The 18,069-nt window shown below is 37.4% G+C and overlaps 1 protein-coding gene across 5 annotated transcripts in view; it reads left to right on the top strand.

The window, feature by feature from the left end:
- Positions 1 to 18,069, top strand: part of LOC150082988 (uncharacterized) — a 1,785,507-nt gene that overhangs the window by 1,469,182 nt on the left and 298,256 nt on the right. For all 5 annotated transcript variants that reach the window (XM_090377722.1, XM_090377724.1, XM_090377725.1 and 2 more), the window contains 2 exons: positions 1,377 to 1,607; positions 14,992 to 15,173. In XM_090377722.1, the coding sequence (XP_090233848.1) occupies positions 1,377 to 1,607; positions 14,992 to 15,173 (413 nt within the window). The remainder of the gene's footprint in view (positions 1 to 1,376; positions 1,608 to 14,991; positions 15,174 to 18,069) is intronic.

Consider the following 18,069-nt stretch of genomic DNA (forward strand, 5'->3'; position numbering starts at 1 on the left):
ATGCAAGTAATTTTTTAGATATCAGATGGAATTTAAAAATTGTCCTTGTATAATGATCCTACTCTGATTTCCAAGAAAATATGTAATAATTTTTATTTGATTGTGATTGTTTATTTTTATTGTGATTGCATTGAAAATGGTGCACTTTTAGGACTACTCTATGTATTTCACCTCATCTTTTGAAGGTAACTCCATGGCTTCATTTTCAGTTGGAACCACTTCAACATAATTGTAAAAGAGAATAAAGCAACCTGATATCTATGATATAAGAAGTAGTGGTGTGTACTGGTAAGAGGTTAGAGCACTTAATGGTGAAAGCAGGATCACCCAGGTTTAAAAAAAACATTTCTCTGAGCACAGTATCATGTGATATAACTAAAATAATGTAAATAATCATGGAGAATAAGTGTTTAAAATTGGTGTTCAAAATGATTAGAAAAATGTCTATCTTTCATTTAAAGTGTTGTTTCACTGTGTAAATGTTTTTTTTTTTCTTTTTTTGTAAGTGCAGTCCTTAAAATTAAATTGAGCTTTTAAATTCCATGTCATATTTTTGTGAAATTCCTTGTATATGACTTTAGCGCTACAGTTTTTTTCTATGATGCCATCATTGACGTACATAAACTATATATTGAAACTTACTAGGAACTAAAAAAATGTGCATAAAGACATTTGTATTTATTTTTTTGTAGAGGAACATATCAGGTATGTAACAAACTTTATTAACTTCTTTTTTTTTTTATGCAATCATCCACTCTCATTTTCAATCTGCAAAACAGGCATAAAAATGTAAGGATTATATGGCATGTACTCTGTGATCTTATGGCAGTTTTGCTTCTCATCACTTATTTGGTAAGGGTCTCAGCTTTTATTCCCATTACAGACATGGAATTCTACATTTTTTTTTTTTTTTTTTTTTTTTTTGCACATTGACTGATTGAAGAAACCTTTAAGAATTCCTCCAGTCTCCAGGATTCAAACACATCACACTGTCGTGAAAGAACCAAAAGATGGGTGCTGTTACTAGTATGTGTATAAAGGTGCTATGAATGATATAGTGATTTTCAGAATGGCTGGTTTATAACTTTCTCTTTTAGGTAATGTGTATATGTCAATATATCTTCTAATAGGCAGTTTTGAAATGTTGCTTCTCAAGTTTTGAATTTGAAACGGTGCTTCTTAAGTTTTAAATTTGAAATGTTGCTTCTTAAGTTTTAAATTTGAAATGTTGCTTCTTAAGTTTTAAATTTGAAATGTTGCTTCTTAGAATTTTTTAAGTGAATATGATAATATTTACTACAAACTTTTACTTATATAAACTGTTGCAGATTGCAAAATCATTCATATGTATTTCATTTTCTTTATCTTTTATTTAGAGTTGAAAAAAAATGCTCCATTAGTAATGAAACAATTGCACATTATCAGGCTGTAGTTGAAACTCTAGTGAAAGAAAACACTTGCACCTGTAAGAAACTGAAATGCCAAACTAGTCTTGCTGTTGATATTCCTTTCAATGTGACATATTCTGGAAATATAATATACAATCTAACAGAAGTCGATCTCAACAACTATTTACTTAACTCATACTTAGTCTTCACTGATAAAAGGTATGAGACTTTCAAATTATGTTATTTTTTTACAAACACATTTAAAGTTTTGTCAAGGTATCCAAACTTTTTTTTTTTTTTTTTTTTTTTAAACAAAGGAAATACGTTGTTATTTTAACATATTGTCAGATTTTTAAGGTTCTGTTACTATTTTAAAAGTTTTTTTTTTGTTTTTTTTTATGGTAAAACAAGCACAAAAGGTTTAAAACCTATACAGACCTAGTATCTTGCTTGTATGGAGGACTAAAAAGATAGAAGTTACTTGTTGTAACATCATTAGCATTAGCAGTAGTTGAGGCATATGATGAAAGAAAGCAAGCTTGTACAGCATCAGCCAAAAAAAACCAAAAAAAAAAAAAACCCTTCCCATTTCGCCCATCCGGTCACTTCAAATGTTTGTCCAGTTCAGCCTAAAATTTATTTATGCTATCAACTTCCACAACAGATGGAAGTCTGTTCCAGCAATCATCTACCTGCTGGCTAAAAGCAAACTTCCGCACATCTATTCTACAACTGTCTTTCCTCAGTTTGAATCAATGCCCCCTCAGGTTCTTAGTCTGAGCAAGCTCAAGTATCTTATCAGCATTAAGCCTGCTCAAATCATTCAAGGCCTTATACACCTCAATCAGATCACCTCGCAGGTGCCTAGTCTCCATATTTTGAAACTCGCAGAACTTAAGCCTTTCTTCGTAAATGCACTACTTTGTTCCTCTCACCAATCATGTTGCATTTCTCTGCACTCATTCTAGCAAATGGACATCCTTCCTAAAATGAGACCTCCAGACCTGTATGCAGTACTCAAGGTGGCCTGAACAATGCCTTATGCAAAGGGATAATCACTTCCTTGTGTCTGCTAGCAAAATTCCTATATATCATTCACAAAACTCCATGACCTCCTTGGCAGCCTGTCTGCACTGCTCAGAGAACTTCATATCTGAATGCATAATTACCCCCAGGTCTTTTTCATTCTCCACCACCCTGAGTGTAGTACCAAACAGTTTGTACGTTACTCTTGGGTTACTGCTGCCCATATGCAGTACATTGCATTTGTCAATGTTAAACTTTTGGCGCTTCTCAGCTCATCTGCCTAACTTTTCTAGATCCTGTTGCAGTAGCATACTATTGTTACTGTCATTAAAAAAGTCAACCTTTCTATCATCTGCAAACTTGAACATTAAGCCTGATATACCTTCATCGATATCATTGATAAATACATAAAACAACAATGTGCTCAACACCGAATCCTGGGGGATTCTACTAATAACATTAGCTCACATAGAGCAATGTCCATTTATTACCACTCTCTGCTGCCTCCCACTCAACCATCTCTTTATCCACTGCAGCAACTTGCCTTTAATTCCATAATGCTCCAATTTGTACAGCTGTCTTCCATGTGCAAGAGTATCAAAAGCTTTCCTGAAATCCAAGTATATGAAATCAAAATTATTTTTTGCATCCAGTTCCTTTGTGACCACATCATATTATCCAATCAAATTGGTCACACAAGACTTCTCCTTAACAAACCCATGCTGTGTCTGAACTATTACTGCAGTCTTATCTAGGTGATCCTATATCACCTCTTTAACCAGTGACTCCATTATTTTCTCTGGAAAAGAAGTTAAACTAGCAGGTCTATAATTATTTTTGTCACCCTTTGAACCCTGTTTGTCAATCGGGGATACATTTGCACATTTTCAGACAATAGGGACCTCCCCTGAATCTAAGGATGCTCTCATAATTATAGCTAAATGTTTGCTAACTTCCCTCGTTGCCTCCTTCAATATAACTGGATAGATTCCATCCACCCCAGGTGCCTTTTTTATGTTTAACTTGAACAATTTCTCCTCCACTTTGCTCTCAGTTATTACAAAATCACTTAGCTCTCTGTTAGAGTTTGATAAACATCTGGAATTCCCCTCCTTGAATAACTCCTCATGTGTGAATGTAGATGCAAAATACTCATTAAGTTTATCAGCTACTTGAGCAGAATCATCAACAGTCAAACCATCTATGTTAAGTGGACCAATTGATTCATCCCCTTCTTTCTAGAGTTTATATAAGGAAAGAACTCTTTGCTGTTTTTCTTTGTAACCTTTGCCAAAGATTTCTCGTAATCTGCCTTTGCCTGCCTAACCTCCTTTGTGACTTGATTGCAGACTAGCTTATATCTGCCTTAGGCTTCTGTGTCACCTGATACTTTATATGCATCCCATACATTTTTTTTTCCCTCTGCCACGAGCCTGATTAATTCATCTGACATCCATTTAGGCCTGAACCTTGAACAGTATTTCTTAGGTGGTATGTTGTTGTTGTTGTTGCTGTTATTTGGTTTTTAGGAGCATGAGTAACTAAGGCCATATTGCTCCGGGGATATGTGGTGGTCATTCCCTGACCTTTCCGCATCCTCCGTATTTGGTGGTCACAGGCTCAAACCCTGGTTTAATCAAGAAGTATGTGCTACGCACTGCTGCTCCTGCCCTCCTGACTACAGAGGCACCTAGTTGGTATGAAAAGCCTAGTAGCCTCCAAGATTAAGTCCCTGAAGGCTTCCCATTTAGAATTCACCATTGGTAACATCATCAGTTGATTCCACTTTATAGAATTAAAAAAATCTCTGAGACCAATGTAGTCACCTTTACGAAAGCAAAAACCCTTCTCTTTAACCTTGATGGTAGCTACATCTTTAAGTAAATCCCACATCAGTACACTGTGATCACTGTCACCCAGTGGTTCCTTTATCTGCAAATTCTTAATGCATGAATAATCACTGCTGATAATCAGATCAAGAGTATTACTTCCTCTGGTTGCCCTTCGAACATGTTGCTGTAGAAAACAATCCTCCAATAAATCCACAAAAATCTTGCTAGCGTGTGAGTGACCAACCCACAAATTCCAGTCAATATCTGGAAAGTTAAAATCCCCCATTACAAGATATTCTGATTTACTGGCCCATGCTATTTCTGTGTACAGTTGTTCGTTGTTCTCATCACAGTCATGTGGTTTTCTCAGTGCTTATGTCACACCAAACTGACTCCACACATGCACTTTCCACCCATGTCAACTGGATGCACTTCCTTAGATTTTATGTGTTTCTTAACTTACAGCATAACCCCTCCACCCTTCCTACCCTGTCTATCCTTTCTGTACACATTGTACTCCCCAAATTCCAATTCTGCACCTCTTATATCTGTGTGACACTGTGTTCTGATATCCGAACAATATCTTCCTTTGATGCCTTGATCAGCACTTCAAATTCATCAAATTTATTTGCTATACTTCTAGTATTGGTGTATATGCAGATATACATGCACCTGTTCTTACTCTTAGTTACCCTAATACCGCCCATGTATTTACTTGTTCCATGATGACTCCCAGCAGCTCTTGAAATCCCTGGAAACTTGCTCTCTAGGCTGCTGCTCATTTTAATAGAAGCATTGCAAGAATCACTTTCACCTCTGCCTGCAGCTGCTGTTAATCTTTTAGTCTGTGAATCCTCCCAAGCTAGCAGTTTTCCGACCCACCTAACACTGACTCTATAGCATCAGCAAATATTCTTGCACTCTTTCTATTTAAGTGTATCCCATCTCTGTAGAAGCAGTCTCTCCTGTTAGCAAGCACAGACCACGCTGAAAAAAAATTCTACCCCGTTAGCCTTGTAGAATTTCTCCAGGGTCAAACTGATTGACAATCCTGTCATGATATACTCCATCCTATTGTGTCTGGGCAGAATTGTGAACACTTTCAAATTTAACCCTAATTCACGACTTTTTTTCAACATTGACCTGTACTTATTAAGTAAATCTGCAGATCTCTTACTGTTAAGGTCATTAGTGCCAACTTGTACAACAATATCACCTTTTGTTCCCTTCAAAGATGATATCTGCCCTACAAGATCATCAACTTTTGACCCTGGAAACAACATTATTTATAATTTTCAAGGAAGTGTAAAAGGAAGACCATTCTAAAGAAAGAGGCAGAAGGCATAAATGAAGAAAAAAAAGAGCAGTTAGTTTAGTAACTTTAGAACCAAACTGATTTGTCAAAAAGGTGGAATTACAGATGCTTATTCACAAGAATGGTGCCTACAGAAATATCTACAGAAAAAGATATTATTATTATTATTATTATTAATAGTAGTAGTAGTAGTGGTGGTGGTAAATGACGTAAGAAAGGAAGATTATACGTCAGCCAAAAAAAAAAACCAATTACTTCCCATTCCACCTGTCCATCTCCTAAGAGTTTATCTAGTTCTTCCCAAAATTTATCCAAATTATTATCTCCACAACACCAGATGGGAGTTTGTTCCAACATTCAACCACTTTCTGGCTGAAGGTAAGCTTTCACACATCTATCGTGCAACTATCCTCCCTAATTTGAATTTATCCCCCATTCCTCATGTGTGTAATCTGAGCAAAGGAAAGGTGCCATTAGCACTGAGTTTACTCAATCCATTCAAAGCCTTAAACCTCTTGGTCAGATCTTCAAGCAGCAGCCTAGTCTCCAGTCTGTGCAGTTTGAAGAGGTTATGCCTTTCTTGGTAAGCATTCCTTTTGTTCCCTCACTGCTCTTGTTGCTCTTCTCTGCACCCACAGAGCCATCTCTGTGGGTGCAGAGTGATCCAGCCACATCTGCACTTGCAGAGCCACATCCTTCTTAAAATGTGGCTTCCAGAACAGTATGCAGTACTCAAGATGTGGCTGGATCACTTATATGGGTCTTAAGTGCCAAGACTTCTAGTGATCAGGCAATTTCTCTGTGATTATAAGGTGATTCACCCAGAATAGTGGAAAATGAAAAAGACCTGGGAGTAATTGTGCAGTTAGATATGAAATTTTTTGAACAATGCAGACAGGCTGCCAGGAGAGCTCATAGGATTTTGTCAAAGATATAGAAGATTTTTTTAGCAGGGATTAGGAGGTAAGAATCCCATTCTATAAGGCAATGGTTAAGTCACATCTTGAGTACTACATACAGCTTGTTTTTTTGCATCAATTGTGAATGCTACTGCTATTACAGGTCTAAAGGCCTCATTTTAAGGAAAGATGTAGAATTGCTTGAATGGGTGCAGAGAAGGGCAATGATATTGGTGATGGGATTCTTCCTATGCTCAGACTATACACATGAATGAGCATAAATTCAAACTGAGAAAGAATGATATGCAGAAGTTTACATTCAGCCAATAGGTTGTTGATTGTTGGAACAAACTACTTCCATCTGTTGTTGTGAAAGTGGATAGTTTGAATAAATTCGATGAAGAACTTAATAAACTAGAAGGAATGGATGTATGTTGTGGGAAGAGGTTTTTTTTTTTTTTTTTTGTTTTCTTATGTTATATAAGCATTGCTTTCTTGCATCCACTAATACTATAAACACTCTTTTGTCCTCTCCTACTCAACCATTTCTTTATCTATAGCAGTAAATTTCCCCCAATGCCACATTGTTCCAATATTTGTGGCAGTCTTTTATGTGGAGCAGTATCAAATGCTTTTCTGAAAGTTAAGTATATGATGTCCAAATTATTTTTTTGAATCCAGGGCCTTTGTTACTGTATCATAGTATCTAATAAAATTGGTCAGACTAGATCACCCATTAACGAACCCATGCTACAACTGCAATATACCTGCATTCCTATCTAGATGGTCCTATATTACATCTTTAATGCAGTGACTCCATTATTTTCCTTGGAATAAAAGTCAAGCTAACAGCTCTATAGTTACTACATCAACCTTTCATCCCTCTTGGTGAATTGGGAATACATTTGCACATCTTCAGTCCATAGAGACCGCTACTAAATCTCCACTAAATGCTCTCATAATTATGGCTCAAGTTGCTTACCTCTTTTGTTCCCTACCTCAATATATGAATATATAGCATCCACAAGATGCCTTTTTTATGTTTAGCTTCAACTATTTTCCACTCTCCTCTCAGTTATCACAAAATTATGTATCTCCTTGTCAGAATTTGATATAATCCTTGCACCTCTATCCTTACAAAAATTCCTCTTGTGAATGTAGATTCAAAGCAAGTTGAGCAGGATCATCATTTGTTAATCCATTCATAACCATCAGATAAATGTGATTCATCTCTTTTTTCTTGTATTTACATAAGTAAAAGCATCTTTGTCGGAGACTTCTAATCTGCCTTAGCTTTGCTAACCTCCTTTGTGACTTTATTGCAGACTAGTTTCTATCTACTGTAGGCTTCTGTGTCAACTAATAGATAATTTGTATTTATCCAATTATGTTTTCTCTGTCACAAGTCTCATCAGATCATCAGACAATCATTTAGATCTAAGCCTTAAACAGTGTCTGTTAATTGGCATAAAACTCCTACTAGCTGTTTGTTGTTGTTTGTTATTTGGTTTTTAGGAGCATTAGCAACTAAGGCCATATTGCTCCGGAGATATGCGGTGGTCATTCCCTGACCTTTCCATATCCTCTGTATTTGGTGGGCATGGGCTCGAACCCCGGTCTAATCAAGAAGCGTGTGCTACACACTGCTGCTCCTCCCCACCTGGCTACGGAAGTGCCTCTCCTACTAGCATCTGAGATTGCTATCCTGAATGCTTCTCAGTTAGCATTCACTGCTGGTAACATTATCAGTTGGATCCATTGAAATAGATTTTAAAAATTGTCAGTGACATTTTTTAGTTACCTTTATGAAAGCAAAAACCCTTACCTTTGCCCTTAACAATAGTTATATCTTTAAGTAACTTCCACATCAATGCACTGTGATCACTGCAACCTAGTGGGTCATTTATCTGCGGATTCTTAATGGAGAAATAGTAGCTGCTAATAATCAAATGAAGAATATTGGTTTCACTTGTTGTCTCTCTAACACTCATATCGAAAACATTCATCCAATAAATCCAAAGTCATGCTGCATGAGTAACCAACCCATACGTTCCAGTAAATATCTTAAAGGTTAAAATCTCCCATTACAGGACAGTCTGATATATTGGCCTCCTCTGTTTTATCTATACATTGATTCATTATACTCATCCTAATCACTCCACCCTCCCCTCTCTCTCTCTCTCTCTCTCTCTCTCTCTCTCTCTCTCTCTCTCTCTCTCTCTCTCTCTCCTGTCTGCTTTCTGCACATATTGTACTTGCCAAATCTGCATCTGTTATGCCTGAGTGATGCTATGTCTCCGATATTATCCCTACAATATGATTACTTAATCATTGCTTCAAATTCATCTGATTTATTTACTATGCCCTTAGCATTAGTGCACATGCAAGTATACTTGCAATTATTTTTACTCTTAGTAACCCAAACATACCCCATGTGTTTGGAGCCTCAGCATGCCTTGAAATCCCCAACACCTTACTTTTCAGGTTGATGCATGTTCCAATAGAAGCAGTGTAAGAATCACTTAACCTCAACCTACAGCTGTTTTTAAATTATTAGTCTGTGTATCTCCCAGGCTAGCAGTTTTCCAACCCACATAATACTGTCTTGATAGCATCAGCAAATATTATTGTCATCCCCCTTCTGTTGAAGTTTATCCCATCCCTATAAAAGCAGTCTCTCCTGTTGACAAGCACAGACCATGGGGAAAAAATTCTAATCCATGAGTTTTGCACAATTTCTCCAAGGCCAAATTGATGTACAAGTCTTGCATCACGTACTCCCTCTTATTGGGTCTGGGTAGATTTGTAGACATATTCAATTTGAATCCTAACTCATGGCTTTTTCTCAACATTGCCCTATACGTTTTGAGTAGGAGATCTGAATTAATATTTAGATCACCTACTCTTAATATCACTTGTAAGAATGTGTCACCTTGTTCAATGTGTGACGTAACTCAAACTAATGTTTTTTTATGATAAGTTTAGATAGAATAGCATCTGCACTGCTCAGAAAACTTCAGATCTGCCTGCACAATTACCCTCAGGTCTTTTTCACTCTGTGCTACTGTCAGTGTAGTACCACACAGTTTATACATTACTCTGGGGTTACTGCTTCCCATATGCAGTGCTTTACATTTGTCAATATTAAACTTCAGTTGCCACCTCTCAGCCCATCTGCTCAACTTTTCTAGATCCTGTTGCAGCACGTATTGTCATTAGTGTCATTAACAATCCTGCCCACCTTCATATGTCTGAAAACTTGGACATTAAGCCTGATATACCATCATCAATATCATTAATAAATACAGAAAACAACAATGGACCCAACACTGAACCCTGAGGGACTCCACTAATAAGATTAGTCCACGAAGAGCAGTGTCCATTGATTGCCACTCTCTGTCTTCTCCCACTCAACCATCCCTTTATCCATAGCAGCAATTTGCCTCCAATGCCACACTGCTCCAATTTGTGCAGCAGTCTTCCATGTGCAATAGTATCAAAAGCCTTTCTAAGATCCAAATATATGATATCAAAATTATTCTTTGCATCCAGTTCCTTTGTGACTACATCATAGTATCCAATAAAATTGGTCAGACAAGACTTCCCCTTAACAAACCCATGCTGTTTCCGAGCTATAACTGAAGTCTTGTCTAGATGATCCTGCAGTGCTTCTTTAACCAGTGCCTCCATGAATTTCCCTGGAACAGAAGTTAAACAAACAGGTCTGTAATTACCTGTGTCTCACTTTGATCCTCCTTTGTATATTGAGGTCACATTTGCACATCTTCAGTCCATGGGTACCTCCCCTGAGTCCAAGGAAGCTCTCATAATTATGGCTAAGGGTTTGCTTATTTCCATTTCTGCCTCCTTTAATATAACTGGATAGGTTCCATCCACTGCAGGTGCCTTTCTTATGTTTAAATTCATCAATTTCTCCTCCACTTTGCTCTCAGTTATTACAAAATCATTAAGCACCCTGAATAACTCCTCATGTGTGAATGTAGATGCAAAATATTCATTAAGTTTGTTAGCTACCTGAGCAGGATCATCAACAGTTGAACCATCGATATCAAGGGGACCAATCTTATTCATCCTCTTCCTTCTAGAGTTTACATAAGTAAAGAACTCTTTGCTGTTTTTCTTTGCATCCTTTGCCAAGGATTTCTCATAATCTGCCTTTGCCTGCCTAACCTCCTTTGTGACTTGGTTACAGACCGGCTTATAACTATCATAGGCTTCTGTGTCACCTGTTAATTTTTATGTATCCCATGCATTTTTCTTCTCTGCCATATGTCTAATTAGTTCATCTGACATCTATTTAGGCCTAAATCTTGAACAACATTTCTTAGTTGGTATGAAAAGCCTAGTAGCTTCCAAGATTAATTCTTTGAATGCATCCCATTTTGAATTTGCTGTTGGTAACATCATCAGTTGATCCCACCATATAGAATTTAAATACTGTCTCAGACCACCGTAGTCACCTTTACGAAAGCAAAAACCCTTCCCTTTACCCTTGATGGTAGTTACCTCTTTGAGTAAATCCAGCTAAGGTAAAGAAAGCCAACAAGAGAACGATGAGAAAATGTCAGATAACTTATGCAGAAAATTAGTTTCCCGACACCGGACTGTAGCGCTGCTTGCTCGGTAAACAGACAGTAGGTGTTATCAGTCTGGAGCCAAAATTGAGAAGGATGTATTGATTGACAGGTAGGCATGGCAAATGATGAAATGATTGGGGGTGGGTGCAACTGACAACAAGCTACTGTGTAGTCATTGGTTGGCATTATAATTTGTATTTATGAGTAAAGAACGGTGCATAATAGCTTTGTGATGAACAGTAAACCGGTAATAGTAGCAGTGAATCTTTGAAAGATGGAAGAAATTTGTAAGGAAAATAAAACATTGATTGATTTTTTGATGAAAACTAAAATAATAAAAGTTTCGTTCCGTTCATTTTTTTGTTCTTCATTATGTTTTTATCTCATTATTAAAAGGAGATTTTTGAAGTTCGAGTGTTTTTACTATATTGTTGAATTAGGTTTGGTTACGAAAAAAGGAAAAGGTTTCTTTACTTTTCATTATATTTTGTAGCCTGACTTTAAATGGTAAGTTAGGAAATAATGGAAGAGGTTTCCTTATATTTCGTGACCTAACCTTAAATGTTAGGTTAAGAAATAATAGGAAAAGAAAGAAAGATTCTTTATATATATATATATATTACCCCAGGGGCTCACATGTGGTGAGTATGGGCTTGGCACACCCAGGGTCCTGAGCTGGATATCATAATTCTTCTCTTTTTTTGGTGATTCCCTTCTACTTCTCTCTCTCTCTCTCTCTCTCTCTCTCTCTCTCTCTCTCTCTCTCTCTCTCTCTCTCAGGGTAATTCAGAAATTTTTTTTTTTTTTTTGGCTGGTGCAGCATAATCCTGAGTCTTTCTTGCACCATATGGCCAATAATTATAATATATATATATATATAGTGAATAGCTATTGAGGTGTTGATTGACATTTGATATGTGTGTATCCGCATCAGTGTCTTTAAAAATAAAAGTTCAGTAATAAAAAATTAATATTTTGTTAATAAATAATTTATGTGCTAGTCCACCCATGATTCTAAAGAAAAAGGTTAGGTAACCCCTCAATTTTGTGAGGGATTTAAGCTCCCATGGGATTCAAGTGGAGGTAACCTGACCTTTTTTCATCATTATGGAAAGTGTTCATTAGGGCATGTGCGATAAGCGCAAGTGACCATTAGTGCTTCTGAGTGCTACTTAAGTGATACTAAACCGATGTTATCGTGTGTTGTGTTCACACACCAATCAGCACGTCCATGCCATGCCTACCTGTCAATCAATATATTGTTCTCGACTTCTGCTCCAGACTGATAACATCTAAATTTGAAGGATAAGACCTGAATTGTGGAAGAATGGTTGAATGCTCCATCAAGACATTGCTCCAGCACACAACGTGCTCTCTGTTCTCCAGTTTCTGCCCAAAAAAAAACAATCTCTGTGTGTGAATATGCCCTACTTGCTAGACCTTAGCTCCCTTGTGACTTCTTTCTCTTCCCTAAACTAAAGAGTGTACTTATGGGAACCCATTTTTAGTTCATTGACAACAAAGGAAATTTTCATTTCAGCCCATTGAAAACATTCAGAAAATAATGACCAAAGTGTTAAAAAGGCTTACAGAAGACGACTGAAGAACCCTATGAGGTCAGGGGTTGGATAACATATTATAATTTCTTGCATGCCTCGACCAAGTGAAAAGAACTTTAATATTTAGTAAGAGAGTACACACAGTTAAACTAAAATTGTAGACTGATACTAGGCACAAACATTCAAAATAAAACATAATTAATTCAGCAAAAACATAGGACAGAAGTAGTAGCTTTTAGCTACTGTATGTAGCCTTTATCAACTGACTGAGCACTGGAAGGCAGTTGTTTTAGGTGTGTGGGTTGATCTTCAAGTACATAAGCATGCGAGGTCACTGAGGAGGGGGTTTGTGGGGGTGTGTGCAGAATGGTGATGAGGAAGTTGAAAAGAGCAGCCTAGAGGGTTGAAGGGAGGGGAGGGAGAGAGTAGAGATAGCCGAATGGTGACGGAAACTGCCAACCTCTCGAAGTATGAGAGACCCAAAGATGGGGTGTATGCAATTGTGGTCTCTATTGATTGTAGTTTTAGTGGTGCCAATGTGTGCTGATTCTAACCAACGGCAGATCATGAAATTATATGAAAAGCCTATGATTTTAGCATCATTGGGTATAATTTCATGTCTCTCCTGCCAACAGTGCACAACTAATGCCGAATGGCCAAAGTCGGCTCTAGTGATAATGATTTGGTGGTCCCTAAGATGGTTCTCCAAATGACGAATGGCTTTGGCAATGTAACTAGCATCACAGTCCAGGCAGGAAATGCGGTAAATGATCCCACTCCACTTCAGAGGTGGTATCGGTGTTTTTAGAGGGAAGTATATGGATTGCAGTTTTTGCCAGGTGTTTGTACAATGCAGATGTTGTAGCTCCATAAGATTCTGGAAATGCCCTGCAATAATGTAGGATAAAATGGAATGCGGATAATGTTTGTGAAACTGGCTGTGTTGGGTTGATGGTCGTCGGATGAGGAATTTCCAGTGTTGTGAAGCCGTGATGTGTGCAGTTCCCAGTAATTGAGGGTCTGTTTGGAGTAGCCACATTTGGTGAGGTCAGATTTGACCCTACCCTATGCAAAACCTCAGCAAATGCAGCTACCCTGAATGGACCCTCAATTACTGGGAACTGCACATGTCATGGTTTCACAACACTGGAAATTCCTCATCCGACTACTATCAACTTCCACATTCCATTTTACTTTAGATTATCATAGGGCATTTCCAGAATCTTAGAGCTACAACATCTGCACTGTACAAACACTTGGCAAAAAAGTGCAAACCATACCCCACTCCCTCTAAAAACACTGATACCACCTGTAAAGTGGAAACATTTGCCACATTCTCTGCTGGGACTGTGACACTAGCTACATCAGTGAAGCCATCCATTGTTTGGAGGTACGTCTTAGGGACCACCACATCACTATCACTACAGTCAACTTTGCCCATTCGACGTTAGCTCTTAACTGTTGGCAGGAGGGACACAAAATTACACCCAACTATGTTAAAATCATAGGCTTTTCATGTAATTTCAAGATCTGCCATTAAAATAGAATCAGCACCCAATGGCACCACTAAAACTACAATCAACAAAGACCACACTTACATACATCCCATCGTTGAGCCTCTCATACTTTGAGAGGTCGGCATCACCATTCGCCTATCTCAATCTTCTCTCTCCCTTCTTTTCCCTCTCCGCACATCCCTCCCCCTCTCTCTCTAGGCCACTCTTTTCCACTCCCTCGTTACCCTTCTGCACCCCCCACAAACCCCTTCTCCGTGATCTCGCATGCTTACTTACTTGAAGGTTAACCCACATACTTAAAACCACCACTCAGTCAGTTGATAAAATCAGTGCTCAGTCAGTTGATAAAGTCTACATACAAAGCAGAAAGCTACTATGTCTATGTTCTGTGTTTGTGCTAAATTAATTATGTTTTATCTTGAATGTTTGTGCTTGTGTCAGGCTACAATTTTAATTTAACTGTGTGTACTCTCTCACTAAATATTAAAGTTCTTTTTACTTGGTCGGTGCATGCAAAAATTATAATAGATAGGCTTACAGAAGATGACATCCAGAAATGTTTCTGTGCTTGGAAGAAATGTATGAAACAGTGCATTCAAGCCCAAGGCAATTATTTTTTAGGCACTAACCTGTAAGGTACGAAACATTTCATTATATTTATTTTATTTATACAGTCTCGTTATTTAATAGCCACACCTCATATACAGCTGTTTGGATGGAATCTTAAAAGCACTTTAACATTTTTCTATGATCATTATTAACACTGTGATAGCTTGATTTCCCCTATTTTGTGCTTTAAATTTCATTTGCTTTAATATTTTTCTGTAATTGTATTAATGAAAAAAACTGTCTTGCAGATATGGTGGCTGGACATTTAACACAGATGGACGCCATTACAACATAAATGAAAATAAAATTAATGCAAAAGTGTGGTATGAAAATACAGGTTTCCATTCTCTTCCTGCTTATCTCAATACATTAAGCAATGCAGTATTACGATCAAATATAAAAGCATTTGGAAAAAATCCTGAAGAATACGGTAAGCATAATTTATACCTAAAATACAATTTCTATTTTTTTATATAATGGTAGTGAAGAGGGAGAAGCAAAATTACTCTATGATTATACTAGTATTAGTATTAAAATGGTGAAATGATGCAAGCTTTATGTGTAGCAACTACCATAAAAAAGGAAAAAAAAAAAAATTTTCTCAGCCTGAGACCCTTTGCATCCACAGCCTTGTTTTCCTCCAAAGGAGGGCAATAAGGCTGCATCCACTATTTCACACATGTCAGTATCTTTTCAGAAATGAGGTTTTCTGCTGATAAATTGCCAATGCATATAAGTGGTTCTAAGAGTGAATTTGGTAACTACAGACTGGTTAGTCTGACTTCAGTGGTAGGAAAAATCTTAGAGACTGTGATGAAGAGTGCAATCTAGGGATGATTAGATAGATATGGCATTCTGAAGGACAGAGAACATGGCATTCTGAAGGACAGAGAACATGGCTTTGTTAAGGGTTAATAGACTATTTTGACATAGTTATTCATGATGCAGTTACTCAGCTGGATTTAGGGATAATTTTGACATAGTTTATTTGGATTTTAGCACAGCATTTTACTCAGTCCCTCATGAAAGGCTATTGTATAAGTTTGAACAGGCTGGGATTGCTGGTAAGATTTTAACATAGATTGCTGGACGGCTGAAGGCAGAAGGCAGAGAGTTGTGATTAATAGATGTTTTTCTGGTTGGTGTAATATCAGGAGTGGACTCCTCAAAGATCTTGGACCACTGTTGTTTCTCATTTTCATAAATGACATCGACAAAGGGACAGAAGGCATGATGGCAAAATTAGCAGATGAAGTAAATATTGGCACAGTTTAATGAACAGTGCTCCTTCAGGATGACTTGAACAGACTTCAGAGATGGTCATAGAAGTGGCAGCTGTGTTTTAATGCTGCTAAATGCAAGGTCTTACACTTGGGGGATAGCAATCCACAAATAAATTATACACTTGTGAAATAGCAATCCACAAATAAATTATACACTTGGGAATAGCAATCCACAAATAAATTATACACTTGGGGAATAGCAATACACATATAAATTATACACTTGGTGGGATTGAATTATAAACAGTGGAGGAGAAGGAAAAGGATCTGGTAGTTACAATAAGGGCAGATATGAAGTTTTCTGAACAGTGTAAACAGGCAGCCAGGAAAGCCCATAGTGTGCTATCGATGATTTATCGAATGCTATCCTGTAGAGATAGAGATCATAATCCCAATATATAAGGCAATTGTAAGACTACATTTGGAATACTGTGTTCAAGTAAGGAGACCCCATCTGAATAAAAAGACATTGAGCTTTTTGAAATGGTCCAAAGACAAGCAACTCAAATGGTGAGACTGGCAAAAGTATGACTGTACAAAGAAAGACTCCAATTATGTGGGCTACAGAGCTTGGTAACCAGGCAACTCAGAGGTGACCTGATTGAGTTTTATAAGGCTCTGAGAAGGATTAGTAAAATTCGTGAAGGTAGAATTCTCTGTTCTAAGCAATTCCAGAATTAGGGGTCATAAATTCAAATCACAGGGGTTTAGATTAGATTATACAAAGTTTTCTTTTAGCCAGTGAGTCATTGATAGCTGGAACAAGCTGCCCTTGCAGGTAGTTGAGGCTGACAGTTTGAATAAGTTCAAGGGTCTACTGGATACTTACCTGTGTGAGAAGAAAAGCATATAATTTTGGTTTTCTTATCTACTTGCTTTTTTTTTTTTTTTTTTTTTGTGCCAGTGCAGCAAAAGTAATAGTAATAGTATTTGCACTATATGGCAAATACTATTACTATTACTATCTCATCCTTTCCAATAAATTTTTTTCCGGGAGTTTTCAATTGCTGTTGAGCTTACTTTCTCCCATACTAATTCAATATTGTATGCAACGTCTTTCACTGTTAATGTTTTCAGAAATTCTAGAGATTGAATTTCTGAGTTAAACACCAGCAAGTAGCTCACCACGACAGTAGGCTAGACTCAAATAATGCCCTGATCCATTGGCTGAATCAGTGCAGTTATGTTCCTTGGCAGAAGTGTGACTCTGATCTTGCCATCTTTCAATTTCAGAACATGAGCTAAAGGATGAGCTGGGCAGTGATCCAACAGTAACAGAGCCTTTTCTTCAAGTTTTTTTGGAAAGCACTTGGCATCTTACCAATGGTACAAAACTCACCTTCAAACCATAAAGCAAAAAATATCAGTCATCATCCAATCCTTAGAAATATTTTTATAAATTTAGAAGTTTATAGTACAGTGCTGTTTCTTTACAATTGTACAACTGTTCATCTGTGAATTTGCAACTTGGATCACATTATGCAGAAATTCAGGAAACACTTCTGCTACTGTTATATCACCAAATTTCTGATTTGCCTACAAGACTAACCAGGGATATCTCATGATGAGCCTTCCATCTCCACAGCCACCCTTCAGAAACTTTAAATGTATCATCTCCACCAAGTAGCTTGTGAAATTTAAGTGCCTGTGCTTTAAAAATTACCCTATTTATTGGTACTCCTTCGGTATGCTGCTGAAGAAAAACCACTTGTATAAGCATGGGTCTGCATCACTGTTCTTGCAAAGTCTATTTTTATTTCTTTGTAGGTTTTTCTTTCCTTGTAGGCCTACTTCATCTTCTGCGGAGTCTATGAATGAATGAAATTTTTCTTCCTCTTTCATCCAACTGCAGCTCATTCTTTCTAGAATTCCACACTTGCGAAATACACAGCACCTCCGTGGGCAGGAGCAGCAGTGCATAGCACATGCTTTTTGAGCCTGTGACCACCAAATACGGAGAATGCAGAAAGGTCAGGGATTGACCACCGCATATCCCCGGAGCAATATGGCATTAATTGCTAACGCTCCTAAAAACAAAAATAA

Source organism: Mastigoproctus giganteus, chromosome 7 (genome assembly GCF_048544385.1).
Source record: "Mastigoproctus giganteus isolate SK-2022 chromosome 7, ASM4854438v1, whole genome shotgun sequence".
Lineage (NCBI taxonomy): Eukaryota > Metazoa > Arthropoda > Arachnida > Uropygi > Thelyphonidae > Mastigoproctus > Mastigoproctus giganteus.